Source organism: Electrophorus electricus, chromosome 3 (assembly GCF_041902795.1).
Source record: "Electrophorus electricus isolate QZ-2024a chromosome 3, ASM4190279v1, whole genome shotgun sequence".
Taxonomy (NCBI): domain Eukaryota; kingdom Metazoa; phylum Chordata; class Actinopteri; order Gymnotiformes; family Gymnotidae; genus Electrophorus; species Electrophorus electricus.
This window is the reverse complement of record NC_137499.1, coordinates 25597119-25611446: the sequence shown is the minus strand read 5'-3', so window position 1 is coordinate 25611446 and position 14328 is coordinate 25597119. Positions and strand designations below refer to the sequence as shown.

Here is a 14328-nt window from a genome sequence, read left to right as displayed (position 1 = left end):
AGAATGGATGAATGTGTGAATGAACTGATACCACCATGGTCTCATGTCAGCCACAGCAACATAAATAAAAATGGAATGAATGTCTAAGAAATGGGAAAAACTACAAAGAAACCAAATTCCATTCTGAACACTTTTAATGTTGACACAGATGAACAGTAATCTCCAGCTTCCACAGTGATAGCTCACAGAGAGGCCAAAATCAAACGAAGCAAAAATAAAACTATCCGACAACACAGGCAACGCTGTGAAAAGGGGAGGAATAACAAAACGGTATACTAAACAAAGGCAGAGTGATGTGCTGGGTAAAACGTCTCCTCTCCTGAATGTAAACCTTCAGCTGAACATAGGCCTGACCTGCAGCTGTGGACTAAGCAGAATGACACATAAGCAGAGTCCAGGTGCAGAGGATAAGACTGGAGCTCTGATTTGGTCTCACCCACACACCCCTCGCTTAGAGTTTCATGTCTTGGTGGAGCAGCTCATGATTAAGAACATTGGAGGCACAGTCAGTGGTTTGTAATTCTTCAGTTGAGTAGTTTAGTATTTGAGGTCTGCATGTAAAAACAGCCCTTTCCACTTTGAGAAATCTCAGTACAAGGCGATCAGCACATTCCACAACATAAGCACCTGCTTGCTTAGGAAATTGGAAAATTCTGGGAGTGGCAACCATTTCTTTGGACACAAAAACTAACACACAGAAAAGGAAGAGGTCCAAAATCATCAGACCTGCAATTCGAGTCATGATTCAGCTAATCTACTGATCTCTGTGTTCGGTCCATCTTGAACCCAGTCAAGTGGATGCAGTACCAGATGACATGCTCATCTGCATGGGGAAGGGGGTGAACTGAACTTAAATCTGATCAGATTTAAAAGTTCTACACTTCAAAAGGCAAAGGGCTCCTCAATCTCCTGCTACAGGAATCAGTTATTTAAGGCCACAATGCAAAATGAATGGTCAATAGTGAGAACATGCATGCGTGTGCACGCACACACAGCCTGTGGAGCTCCTATAGTGTGCAGGAGGTGAGCTTAACAGTTACATCCTTGAAACACCATAAACCTAAACCTTATGCAGGCAGACACACACACACCCCTTACAAAGCCAACTGCATACTGACCTGGGCTCCAGTGTCAGCTCTACAGACATCAATGACAACCAGCAATGCTGGCCACTGTACACAAACACTCAAAAGATGCAACACCAGATGTTTTTTTGCCCCCTCAGGGCCCAAGAACAGGAAGGCCAGTGGCAAAGCATCAACAAGCTGCACATCTCCCAATACTATCATCAGGCTGCACCATCTCCCATTACCATTGTCAAGGCAGATTGTGGTCTTTAAAAAAAGATTTTTTTTTTAAAACTTAAAAAAGAAATGGAATGTGAGAAAAGAGCACACAGGACAGAGAAGGGCGGGGCAAAATGTGGGGCAAAGGATGCGAGGGAGGGACAGGAAGATTACTCTTAACAGCCAAGTCAAAAGCATCCATGGGTTAACCTTTTTGAAAAAACATTTTCCCCTCTTTTTTTTAGACTTTTTTATACAAACAAAACAAAAACACAAGATTAGGATGGTGCATGTTTTTGTTTGTTTTTTCACATATATATTTTCATGAAAAGATTCTATACTCAGAGGAAGCAAGGTAGGTGTACGGGGAGGGGCAGTAGGATGGTGGACGGAGTGAGAGCGCATTTTGTCTTCGTTTCCTGTAATATAACCAGTTAATCCATGATGATGATGGTATGAAGTGAGGGGGTGGCAGGAGGAGTGAAAGTGTGGAGGAGAGGAGAAAATGACTCGGGTCTGCGGGGTAAGCCTTTAGTCTTTCCAGTCCTTCTTGATGTGGAGGTTCCACTCCCAGGACAGGTGGTCATGCTTGTCGTCGTCAGTGAACTTGGACTTGATATTGTAGTTGCCACGTGCCAGTATGCCTTTGGGGGCTTCCTCCAGAGGGGTCAGGAACTCGTACTCGGTCGGCCGAGGCCCATAGCTACCCACCATGTAGTCAGACTTGTCCACTATTCACAGGGAAGAGGAATTGGGGGAGTTGTGATTGGGGGGGGAAGTATGCCACCCAAATATGAGTGTATATATACACTGCACACAGGCTCACTGGGGAGGGGGGGGGGTCAACTCAGTCAAAAAGGATAACAACTGATGACGTATTTCTTCATAAGATTAACATGATTAATACCTGGGGAAAAAAACAAGACTAAACTTACACTTCACCGCTTTCCTGAAGGTATGTTGTATGTACTTCAGTCCTGAGACAATTTCCTTATTCACCTGGAAAGGGTTACAGGGGGTTTTAAATGACTGGAAGAACATCAGAATCATTCAATATGACTAGAGCAGTGCTGTCTAAGATGTATCTACTTAGGAAGTGACTACATTCAGACCATAGCACTCAACAGTGCAGACATACACAAACTAGGACAGACATTCCTAGCCAACTGCATATGGGCCAAGCTTTCTTACTCACCCCACTGCCCCTAGTAGAATAACACACTTAAAGTGACCATGTCTAGGAGTCTGCTACACTTGTACCAGGATAAGTAAATTTACACAGCTGTTAATCTTGTAACATTGGTTGCAAAACTACTACAATGGCAAAGACTGCAGTGTAAACAAGCAAGTGACCTAAACCACTGGTATAACGGGGAAAGTTTACATATTATGACTAGTAGACACACAAAAACTGCCACAGGTTAAAGACCACTAGTTTATTACAGCCATTAAAGATGAACTGAACTCAATTATCATTAAACTCAATGGTCATACATTTTATGACACCTTTTCTGCCCTAGAGGAATTTATGGTTTCCCGTGTCAACAGCAATAAACAAACTTTAGGATATGACTACATAAATGTAGCTCTACACAGGCTGTCAAAATTTTAAAAAAGGCTAGAAACAGTCAGTGATGAAGTGTTCAGCATTTAATCTGATAGGCATCAATGTTCTAAATTGTGTGCTTTTCCAGGAATTAAGAAAACATTCTTTCAACTCAAATTCACACTTGGCTTCTTTGGAGTCAGCTGGCAGCCCAAACTTGCATTTGAGAAACTGGACTGAAAGAATTACAAGTATGATTGAGGCGAGCCTGGCTTAAACAGCATCTCAAAAGGAGAAACTGAAAACTCCCAGAGGGTAGGGTGCACAACAGTTTGGCAGGGCAGGCATCAGCTGATAAGGAAACCAAGTTAATCAAATAGGCAGCTCACCTTGAAGTTTATCTTTATCCTGTACTCCACTCCTTCCTTCAGTATGAAGCTCTGCTTTTTAATGCTCTCTAGGTCACCTGAAGGAACACAAGCCCAGACAACATTGTTAGTACACATTTCAAAGGCGCTTCTGGGCTTCTCTTCCCTGTGCCCGACTACATTAGCATTAATCTCGGATTGGCTTACACCCTTAATATTGCCATCTACATCCATAAGAGCTTACAGCCAGCAGTGATTGGCTAAAAGAAAACAATAACTATTCCTGGCCCTTGTACGTGTATAGGTGAAGGGTATCACAGGGTAAATCAGAAAAAAATGTCTTGCAAATTCTGAAGATCTGGAGCACCTTGATTTTAATAATATACACTTCAAAATAAAGCAGAATGCAGGCTGCAGTTCAGGCCTCTGTCCAACAGATGGCTCCATCCTATTATTCAGCGTAATAGTTTTAGAGCATTACAATAAAGACCAGGCTGGGTAAGAAAACACAAACTGTCAATGTAAGCTTAGTGTAATGTAAAATACATTGCAAGTGGAGAGAAGTAATTATGTTCCTTAATGGATTTTTGCAGGTTGGGGGGGCTTTCTACATGGACAGATTCACTGTAAATGGAAACCCTTAAATACATTGGATATTTTTTCCACCTGACCACATCCACTGTCCAGATGGCTTTACTCACCTAGCAGATCAAGGGTCAGTGGAGCAGGCGCCATGTCACACACCAACGTTAACCGCGTCACCTGGACATTTGGGATACAGGGATCTGGCAAGGAAAACACCTGAACTTAGTACTGAGAAGTGCCACACCTCCGTGCCACATATGGACTGTAAGGGTGTAGTTAAAATAAAATAAAACTACAGTTTTCTGAAGAGCTTATGCTCATAACTATAGTTATGTATCTGAAGAGCTGTTCATAGAGGGTTTATGAGGATTCCTACTTGAACAGCCCAATTTAAGTGAGGCTCGACTGAGTAAGTGTCTGAACAAAAGGAACTACAGTTTATTGGGGCAGCACACAGAGACAAGGGAGCTGGGCCTCTGGGGCACGTGACCTGCTGCTTGCCTGTATCAGAGGGGTTAGCCGATAACCTGTGGTACACAGAGGGGTCTTTTGGAGACAGTAGGCTCACAGGCTGCTGCCCCTCCCACATAACCATAAATTAGGTCATGTAATGAGTGCAGCCCCACGAATGCATTTGCCAGCGCACGTCTGAAGCACACCTGCGGCCACTGTGGAGGAACCCAGTAAGGCCTCCTTGTACTTGCGTAGACTTTCATCATCCTTGTCAAGCTCCTGGATCTCCTGCAGGGTCTTCTGCGCTGGCGGCTTGTAGTTCACAATCTCACTCTCCTCGTTCTCAGCAGCGATGGCTGCCAGCTGCTCTGGGGTGGGCTCATGTTCAGCCATGATCTACTGTTGGGCACACACGCAGGCAAACACATGCAATAGATCAAATCATCCTCCTTATCCACGAAGCACCGATTACAAATCTAAACACTGTCAAACTACTGGGCTCTAATCAGCCAGTGGTTCGCTCGCCTCAGCCAGAGGTTTGCTCGCCTCAGCCAGAATACGTGACAAGGTAGCCTGGCTCTGCTGCTTTGTAGCAGAGGAGAGCGGAGTAGACATGGACTGACATCGAGCATGTTCTTACTGAAGGTTTCTCTGAGACAATTCGGCACCTCATATTGCTGAAGCCCTGCCCTCATTTGTGATGTCAGCAGAGCCAAAACAAGAATGAACGCGAGGGCTAATGCAGCTAGTTCTCTTTAGCTCAACTGCATTAGTGGTCAGAGCCACTTACTGAGCGCAAGCAAAGCTACACAGTAACCAGCAACACGTGTGTACACACCTACACATGCACCCCCTGCATTCATATCAGAAGTGAAAGGTCACAGCTGGTTGGCATGGCAAAGAGCACCCGCCTTCCTAACTAAAGGGAGGACTTCATGATTCACTTCATCAGTCACTGAGGCAAAAGCCACCCTTTTGCTGCAGTGCAGGGTCTCTGGTGCAGATTCTTCAGCATATTAGCACAGTGAGGGCTCCAGCGCTCCTTTCCGTCAGCTCTTTCCTAGCACCAGCTGAAACGGCCCTCCAGCCTCCTTGTTGGCTGCGCTGTCTTTGCCTTAAATGGCATGCACGCTTCAGTCACACGGACGCACTCAAAAAATAAAATTAAATCCCTTCCCAGTGAAGGTTCATTCACAGGATGTACAGGGGAAGCAACTGGGTGAGATAGAAAAAAAAGAGTGCTGGTGTTTTCAATGGGCAAACTATTAACAGGTAAGATCCTAAATTAAATACACAATATCAATGGCTTAATGTGAATTATTAGCTTTAGCCAATACAGGCAGATGAACTGAAGAAATTAAGTGCACGTTGGTGTACAACGTTTTCAGGGTTGTGTGTGCAAGGCAAGATGAGAGAGGACGCCAAGTGACGTTAGGAGGGATGCGCTAGAGGTCTTAGGAAGCACAGATAGAGAGGGTTGCTTGGGTAACAGGATAGCATTCAGTTCTTCCAGCAAAGTCATCCAAAGTGAACAAAAGCACACTGTAAATCTACACACTTCACACACAGCACTCAGCTCAAGTTGCAAACAGATGTGATGACTGCAGCAAATGAAGCCAGCAAAACAAAGTGCACAGTGCCAGCGCGTGAGCAGTTCCCGGCACAAAACCCCCGAAACCATGGCACCATCTGTGGAACTTCTGTTTTTTCCATACTGCCATGGACGCAACAAGGTCGAGTGCTTATTAACATCTCAATCCAGAATTTCGGTTTCTGCAAACACACAGAGGCAGAAGCCCTGGAAGGGAGCCAAGTAGGAGAGACACACTGCATCACCTCTTTGGCCAGCACCGCCGCATGCCCATAATCATGACAGAGACAGAGAAACAGACTAGGCTGGTTTTGGCAGGTCAGCCACCTGGAAGCATTATCAGAGCTTGCGTGGATTAACAACAAGAGAGCCAGCGAGCTCAACAGCAAGAGCACCTTGCTTTCTTAAGTGCAGAGGACAGAATCTACCATCCTATCCTCCTGCTCATAACTAGGTGTGCTGGGGCATATCCAGAGTAGAGGGGAACAGCTGGCAACCTGGCACTGCCAGGGGAACAGGCAGGAGCACAGAGAAGAGAGAAGGAAACATGCACAGCATAAAAATAATCTGTTGCAAACTGGAACAAAAGACTTCCTGCACAACACAGCCAAAGAACCCATTCTCAAACCGCAAGCAAAATGAGGGCAAGCCTACTTGTACATTCTAAACTCGGAGCAGGCAGGTCGATTTATCGATTTGACTAACTTGTTTTTGAGTGTAACCAAAGCCTCAAAGAGGCATTCAGCTTGCAGATGTACATGCGATTGGAGAGCTATATATTCTAACTGTGGCTCTTAACTACTGGTCATGGAAAGACCCAATTCATCCACACCTATGAACTCCACTGACCATTTTCATGGCTCCGGTATACTCATGCTCAGCCCCTGTGAGCTATAAATACCAGATCTGATATGTTGGGACTGTGGCTTGACCAACGTGCTGGGGATGAACAAGACTGTTATGCATCATTCGTCATGAAAACACCGAATAAATGTTGGAACTGCTTTTTGGTGCTTGTTTAAAAAAAAAAAAAAAAAAAAAAAAAAAAGCTAAGAGAAGCAGCTCAGACAGCCCTCGGAACAACAGCCATGCCAGCAGAGCAGCCAGCCTACGCCTTCCGTCTGGCAGTGGACCACTCACTGGACCGCCACTTCCCTACGTTACCAACACAGACGATAGTGCACTCACCCCAGTGGAACATTAACACCATTAAAGCTCTAAAATAGGCAGCCTAACAGATCCACCTAGGCATCTCCAACATGAGATTAGCCTTGTTTCTTAGAAACAAGTAAGATTAGTAAGATTATTTAAATTTGGGATTATACTTAATGAGGCTTCTGAGGTCCAAAGTAAAAGGAAGTACAGGGAGAGGACAGACTGTGACACAGTAAGATGACCACTCTGGGCCTAATCAGCATCCCCGCGAGACAAAACTATCCTTGCAAGTGTAGGCTCTCAGTACTGTGCCAAAACCCCCACCTCATTAGCTTGGTTTAGTATTTAAACTGCGCCCCACTGAGGGGTGAAGCAGATGTAGAATATACAAGCCTCCCGATCAGTGTCAATTTCTTATGTATATCCAATCTCACTGGCACAGAGCACAATCATGTAAAAGCATCACAAATATTTAGAATGGCTTGTCTGTGCTCCTAGTCTATAATCAAACCATTTTTTTCACCAAGAAAGCAGTTTGTTCGTCTTAATTTGTTTTTCTTTACATAGCTAAAGTTTACTTGCTTGCAGTGTGCAATGGTGTTTTCTTCACCTTTGACCTTGATTAAATAGGTGACTCCTGCATGTATGTGGTTGTTTAGGCTGACAAAATTGTGCTAAAACACAGTCATCTAGAGTGTCATAATTAAGCCAAGTAAAGCTCTCCTGGGGTTAGGGTTAGACAGATAAATCCCTGCAGGGGACAGGGTTAGACAGGTAAAACTACTTGGGTTAGGGTTAGACAGGTAAAACTACTTGGGTTAGGGTTAGACAGGCAATCCCCTGCAGGGGACAGGATTAAACAGGTAAAACCCCTGCCAAAGGAGCAAAATAAGGGCAGGGCTGTATCTTGGCACAAAACTCATTTAAGCACATTGAACATGACAAATAAGCAAGTTGAAAATGGAGCAGTCATCTGCTAAGTGCTGTCGCCTGACCTGTGATAAGAACCCTAAACCTTAGCATTAACCCCGCATACAGCAGCTGCTAACAACCGCGCATAGAAGCAGGAATGTAACTTTAAAGCCTGTAGTTAGCCTGCCTGCTAGCAATGCCTTTTCAAAATGACACTGGAAAACAACTGAACAACCCCACAATTCAGTTGGTTTGGAGGACAAATGTTTTTTTCTGTTCTACCTTTTCATCTTTCTGATCCAGGCCAGGTTCCATGCCTAATAAGGACACACAGAAGAACAGAGTAACTAGGCCAAGAGTGTGAAGGAGAGAATCACAGGACCAGACCAGACTTTGGGGTTTTGCTGTTAATTAAGGAACAGGTCTTGGTGCTCAGAGAGAAGAGCATGCTGCTTCATAGTTATGCAGTTCCTCTTCCTCTTAAAGCTGGTGCATTTCTCCAAAGACATCAGAAACTCATTTGAGTTCATTGAACTCTGTAATCAAGTTTGACAGCCTAATCACGAAAATAAAACAAATAATAAGTGCTTTATTTCTACAAATAGGTGCAAATGGTTTGATGTTTCCAAATAAAATGGAGAAACCCAGAGCTCTGGCTATAGCTTTGACCTTTTCTCCAAGTGCCCCGTTCCCCGCCGAGATTAACCTTTTCAGTCATGAATCACAGCACGGGGAGAGAGTTCAAAAGAGCACCACAACACACAAATAGGAAGAACAAAAAGGATGGCAACAGAGTCTGCGCACACTGCATGAGGCAGGGGCCATGTTAACTGAACAAGTGTCTAGTCACCTGAACTGGGGGAGATTAATCCAAATGAAGTTCTGCAAGGTAAAGGGTCAGTATGTGCTCCACTCAAAACACACACAGACAGGCACAACACTGGCCTCAGTGGACCTCAGCACAGGCAGGACATTGAGATCCTCAAGACTGCTCTTCCACTAAGGCCAAACACTGTGCAGCGTAGGATTAGTATACAGAACAATGTACCTGAGCCAGTCCACTTACATTTAAAGCATTTCAGCACCATGCTTTCAGTTTGAGTGAACCCCAAGAAAAAAAAAGTCATGCAGGAAAAGGGTACTATTTTCATATGACAGATGAAGACATTTTGACAAGATGAATAGCAAGTACATTTACAGCATTACAGAGCAACTTACAATATAGTTGACTTTTCTCAAACACCTACCCATTTACAGTTAAACAGTCAGAGATGTAGTGCAAATAAATACCATAATCAACCAAGTCCAATATTCGATATTAGAATGAGCTTTGGGAAAACACTGAAAAACTACAAAATGTCAAATGTCACTGCTTGTCATTTACCCTTTGAAAGTTAAGGAGAGTAATCACCTTAATTTCAAAAACACTGGGGAGAGCGCATCCATCCCTCACATCTTACCACAACCAGCAAATTCTGGACAAAGCAAATGCTGTCCTGTACAGACATTTCTTTCGCTTCCAACATGTCTTTGTTGCCACGGATGCAAGACCAATCATCAGAGGGAGACAATTTGCCTCAAACAGCTCTTACAAGCCATCTCATCACAAACTCGGGTGTTTTAAACTGTGCATTGTGATGACAGCTGGGGATATATGGCAGTATTATTACGGTTTTAGTGTATATTTGTGAATATTGTGCATTTCGGCCATTTTCATGTACGCCTTCTAAATTCCCTGCAGTGCCAATTAAAGCTTTACTGATTAATCAATTGATTAGCTTGGTGAGATGCTATGGGACGTGAAGCCTTTTGGTTCAAGGCCAGCCATTTACTGTAAACTTATCTACATAAGGAGCCCTTCACCAGCCTTTATTAGCTCCCTGGAATCAAGGTCTCTCACAACAGCCTCCACTGTTTTAACGCTTTACACTGGGTGGCTAGAGGCAACACTTGCACTCATGCTACTTCCTCCTCTTTCCTCAGAAGGAAAGCAGTGAGACAGAGCACATGACTCATCTGTGCAGAGGCGACAGGCCCTGCACAGACGAGTCAGTTCCCTGAATGGGCCAGTTCCCTGAATGGGAACTGGCCTGGCCTCTTTAGTGTGCACTGATTTTTGCCTGTGGCTGTCAGCATGATTCAGCCACGAAACTAGTGAAATAATTGTGTCTACTTATATCCCTACTTTTAATTCTAAATATGAAACTCCATATTTTCTTATGATAAATTACTTAACTTATTATAATATCATTGTGTGTATATATACACACACACACACACACACACACACACACAATATATATGATTGGACTTTTGTAAATAATTTATTTGCCATTCATTCTGAACATGAAGGTCACAATAACCTTTATAATTCCATAACCATCTTTGTGAAAATACTTGTTTTTTGTTCATTACTGGCACTCATTACTGACTGCCATTAGAATTTCAGTTTCACATTTTTTAGAAATCTAAAAATAAGAGAACTCCAGAAACAGAGTTGTGGTGAAAGAGTGAGTCTATCTATAGCGCGTTTGTGCAGTTCCTCTCTGCACCGACATCCAGAGCTGGCTACGGCAGCCATTGTCCTGCCACTGATCATCCGGATTAGTTGGATCTTCTAGTTTTGCAGGCAGTGTGACAAACATACCAGCCCCAGCCCCAGACCCACCCCAAAAGGCCCGAATCCACCCCCAAATGTTCCTGACCCACCCCTAACCATAGATAAGACCACTTGTACAAAGACAATGGGCACAGGCTGACAAGAATACAGCAGAGCAGGAAGACCTGGTGTCAGTCACATCATGGGGCTATTCTCCTCAGGCAGGGACATGTTCAGGCCATCTGAGCATGTCCTGTAGAAATCAATTTAAAGATCTCTGGTCCCAGTTCTCAAAAAAAAAAAAAAAAAAAAAGGCCAAGCAAAGGGGCATGTGAGGGTAAGAGCAAGAACATGGAGTCCCATCTTTAGAATTTACTCCTGCAAGAAATGTGCAGTAAAGAAAGCAGGGTGTAGAGAAGGTCCAAAGCTCATTCAGCCTGTGCTCGGCAGAGCCACAGCTTAGCCTGTGTGCTGTACCCAGGAAGGGAAATGCAGTCAGGGGGACAACTTTGTGTGCTTTCTACTTCCTGTTTCTTCAGTTTTTTAAAGGTGGAGACGCAGTCACTGATGCCACACTACGAAAAAGACATTATGTCTGCTTGTGTACTATTAACAATCTCTGAAAGTCTACATGTTTTAGAGCAGTCTTCTACCACAATAATTAACATTATTTCTCAGAACGACAATATTCAATAATCAGAATATTACAATATACTACAGCTGACCAAAGTTGATTATCTTTAGATAACTTTTAAATAACAAATGCTAAATCATAGAAGAAGAAGCAAAGTTCCAACATTACAGTAAAGCACAACAGGTATAATGAATGAAAGAACAAGCAAAAGTGAACGAATAAAAAAATATTTTGGCCCACAACAATTAAGACTAAACAAGTGAGGAACTGTAATTGGTTGTTTTGTAAAACATAATGAACCAAAAAGGGAAGTACTTCCCTATGCAAACATTGCCCACCATAAAAAAATAAAATAAAACAAATCAGGTCCACACAGTTTAGTGAATAGTGAACGCATGTTCATAAAATTATTTATTGCATTCATGGCTGGTGCACAGCTCACTACCTAAACGATGCAGTAAATAAATTAATTTAAAAAAAAAAAAAAAAAAAAAAAAATTATATATATATATATAAAAAAAACAGGTCACGAAGCCTATATAGGACACACTGCCTAGTCTCTCCATTTAAATTCATTCACTAGAGACATTTCACTGAAATTGAACATATTTTATTCATTAACCACGCAGTCCACAGTATTTTAAATTGTGCATAATTGGTAAATATATGTCCACGACGAAATTTCAATAACATACACAGTGCTGCATAAAGTATCTCTGAGGCCAGAAGTGGTTTGTCTGGCATAACGACTGCCATAAGGTTATATGCTTTAGACAGATCGATCGATAGCTCGATAGATAGAATAAACCCAACCAACAACCCCCATTTTCACGCTTTTTGGAAGAAGCATACCTCCACCATACATCCAGTTCACCTGGCTAATTTGCAAGTTCTGCTATGAAGTACACAGCAAGAATAGCTAATTGCCATTTGATTACAACAAGTAATCATTGGACACGTTCATTCCCTATAACAAAGTAAACATTTTACAGCTTTTTAAATGATTATGAATACATTTCATATTGGTAAAGGCAAACTGACTTCTCCCCACAACCAACGCAGTAAATCGGAATATTTCTAGAGATTCAGACTTGCCTGTTTATGGCGCCATCAATGCAGACATCTACTTTACGGTCAGAAATTCAAAAAGTACTAACAAGATTTTACAAGTTTAGTACAGTAAAAAGATTTTTATAAATTCAGGAAAAACACACATAAATAAACAAACAATGTAACCTAATTTCGACCCAATTCCCCCCAAAAAGGGAGAATAAGTTGAAGTATTCAAACAACGAGCAGACACCGCCCTACCTTTCTCCCGAGAGAAGGCACGAGACATTCTACCGCACCACGCTCCGTGCACAGGAAGGAAGACGAAGCTTGGGTAAATCTGGCTATCCAAGTCTCCTTACAAAACATACGTCAACGTTACTTATTCGAGACCTTACATATAGTCAGACTACTTTGGAAGATATTATAATCACCTTTCAGTCTACAAAAATAAATGACTAAATTAGTGGACAACAGTGACAGAACAATTCATACTAAGAGAAAAACTAAAAAAAAAAGTAGACAGTACCCATATTCAAGTATTTGAACGATACATCCAACAATAGAGGAAGTTTCTTGTTACCTTACAGTTCACCACCTAACTAGCGTTAGCAAGCTAGCAAAACCGCCTAGCAGGCTAGTGTAGGTATAAAACGCCCATAGTAACCGGCATAGTTCCAAAGTAGGAAGCTCACAAAAGATAGACGAAGGGCCACATCAACTGTTGATGTAAGAGGATTGGCAATGATCATTTAGTAGTATAGCTTACCTAGCTACTAAAGTCTTCAAATAAAGACGTTTTGCCCGGCGGAGTCTAGTAATTTCCCCGAAATCGGTCAAGAGCTCAATTTTACAATAATCAATCAGACATCACTCCGTTAGGATATCTAGCTAGCTAACTACATAACTAATCTTCAATTACAGAGAAGTTGCTTCGATAATAATTTACTTCCGGTGGTTTTATTTGGCTGATTGCCTAACGTTAATTCTCTGCGGTATTAGCTATATTTTAACTTTCCCCACACTCGATATCTAACAAAAGGTATACTGTCAAAACGTGGACCGATTCAGGAAACACCATCTTTAAACTTTACACATATCGAGCTACAGCCCAAACACAGTTCTCAAATAGAAAACATTAGTGTATATTACAATGTTACATTTGCAAGTACTGTAGCTATCTTACAGCTATCTAATCAATTTGCTTCCTAGCTAGCTAAAATGCGTACACGATGCAATTCTCCAAGCTCGTTCATTTTAGCAAGCTAGCTTTAGCTCGGTTCTCTCAGACAATAACGCCACCTTACCTGATAGTTGGGATATCTTAATTAGACACTTGCAACCAGCATGTCATAAAACAGTATCGCTGGCACAATACTGTGCATTGTGGACAATAAATCGCACGGACATAGCTAGCTAGCTATATAGATATTTATTCATTTAATTATTGTAAATTTGGTCTTCCAAGCGAACAGGAAATATCTAGCTAACGCTAGAAATGCTAGCTAAGCTAACCAGCAACTTCAGGCATGCGTTAAGTTCTCGAGTCATCCCCGCTAACGTTAGCTCGACAGCTCACGAGACAAGACCAGCCAAATCACAAACTAACAAGACACAAATTACACTTTAAAGCGCCTTCGGACGTTTTCCGAACATCCCACATGTTCAGTGGTTAAATCTGCTTTAAAGCCGCTTACCGTAGAACTGCGGGAACGGAGGCAGTAGGCTAGCGCGAGCTTTACGGACTTCTCAATGGCGCGATGAGGGAGCGGCGATGCCCGAGCACGACACGCTTCCGGGAACACCGAAGCGCGAGTCCAAATGCGAGTGCGCACATGCTCGTGCAGAAATTATTTCTTCGCATGCGCAAAGAAATGTTGGCGCCCCTAGGAAATATCCAGCCTTCCTCTAAAATAAGTTGTTAGGTCGTTGCAGCATTCGAAGAAATTGTGTATTTCATTTATCACAATTAAATAACCATCCTATTAACTAATCAAAACAACGGATTGCCAATTTGCCGTGAACTGTGTAACTGACAGTTCATTTTTCAATTTGAATATCGGGGTTTACATTTAAAAAGATGAAAAGGCGTTTAATTAAATCAATTGAATTTTTATGTAAGGTTTTGAAAATTCAAGCGGGCAGACTT

General features: G+C 42.5%; 1 protein-coding gene across 4 annotated transcripts; it reads right to left on the bottom strand.

Annotated features, from left to right (window-relative positions):
• Positions 1–116: 116 nt before the first annotated feature.
• arhgdia (Rho GDP dissociation inhibitor (GDI) alpha) lies at positions 117–14008 on the bottom strand. Of its 4 annotated transcripts, none has more exons than XM_027000314.3 (6): positions 13877–14008; positions 4445–4637; positions 3902–3985; positions 3222–3298; positions 2222–2285; positions 117–2017 (listed from the first exon to the last, which is right to left on the bottom strand). In XM_027000314.3, exons 2-6 carry the CDS (start codon positions 4629–4631, stop codon positions 1818–1820), a joined length of 612 nt encoding a protein of 203 aa, XP_026856115.1. In that variant the 5' UTR covers positions 4632–4637; positions 13877–14008; the 3' UTR covers positions 117–1817. The 4 variants fall into 4 exon arrangements, with proteins under 4 accessions (XP_026856115.1, XP_026856116.1, XP_026856118.1 ...); XM_027000315.3 differs by having other exon boundaries at positions 4445–4634; positions 13877–14001; XM_027000317.3 differs by lacking the exon at positions 13877–14008 and adding an exon at positions 12441–12461.
• Positions 14009–14328: the final 320 nt, after the last annotated feature.

What these genes read in the sequence shown, in the direction of transcription:
- arhgdia (XM_027000314.3), bottom strand. Translation starts at nt 4,631, where the DNA reads ATGGCTGAACATGAGCCCACCCCAGAGCAGCTGGCAGCCATCGCTGCT. An exon ending in TTCCTCCACAGTGGCCGCAG is followed by an intron (nt 3,986 to 4,444) that starts GTGTGCTTCAGA and finishes TTTCCTTGCCAG; the next exon opens with ATCCCTGTATCCCAAATGTC. An exon ending in ACTGACCCTTGATCTGCTAG is followed by an intron (nt 3,299 to 3,901) that starts GTGAGTAAAGCC and finishes GTGTTCCTTCAG; the next exon opens with GTGACCTAGAGAGCATTAAA.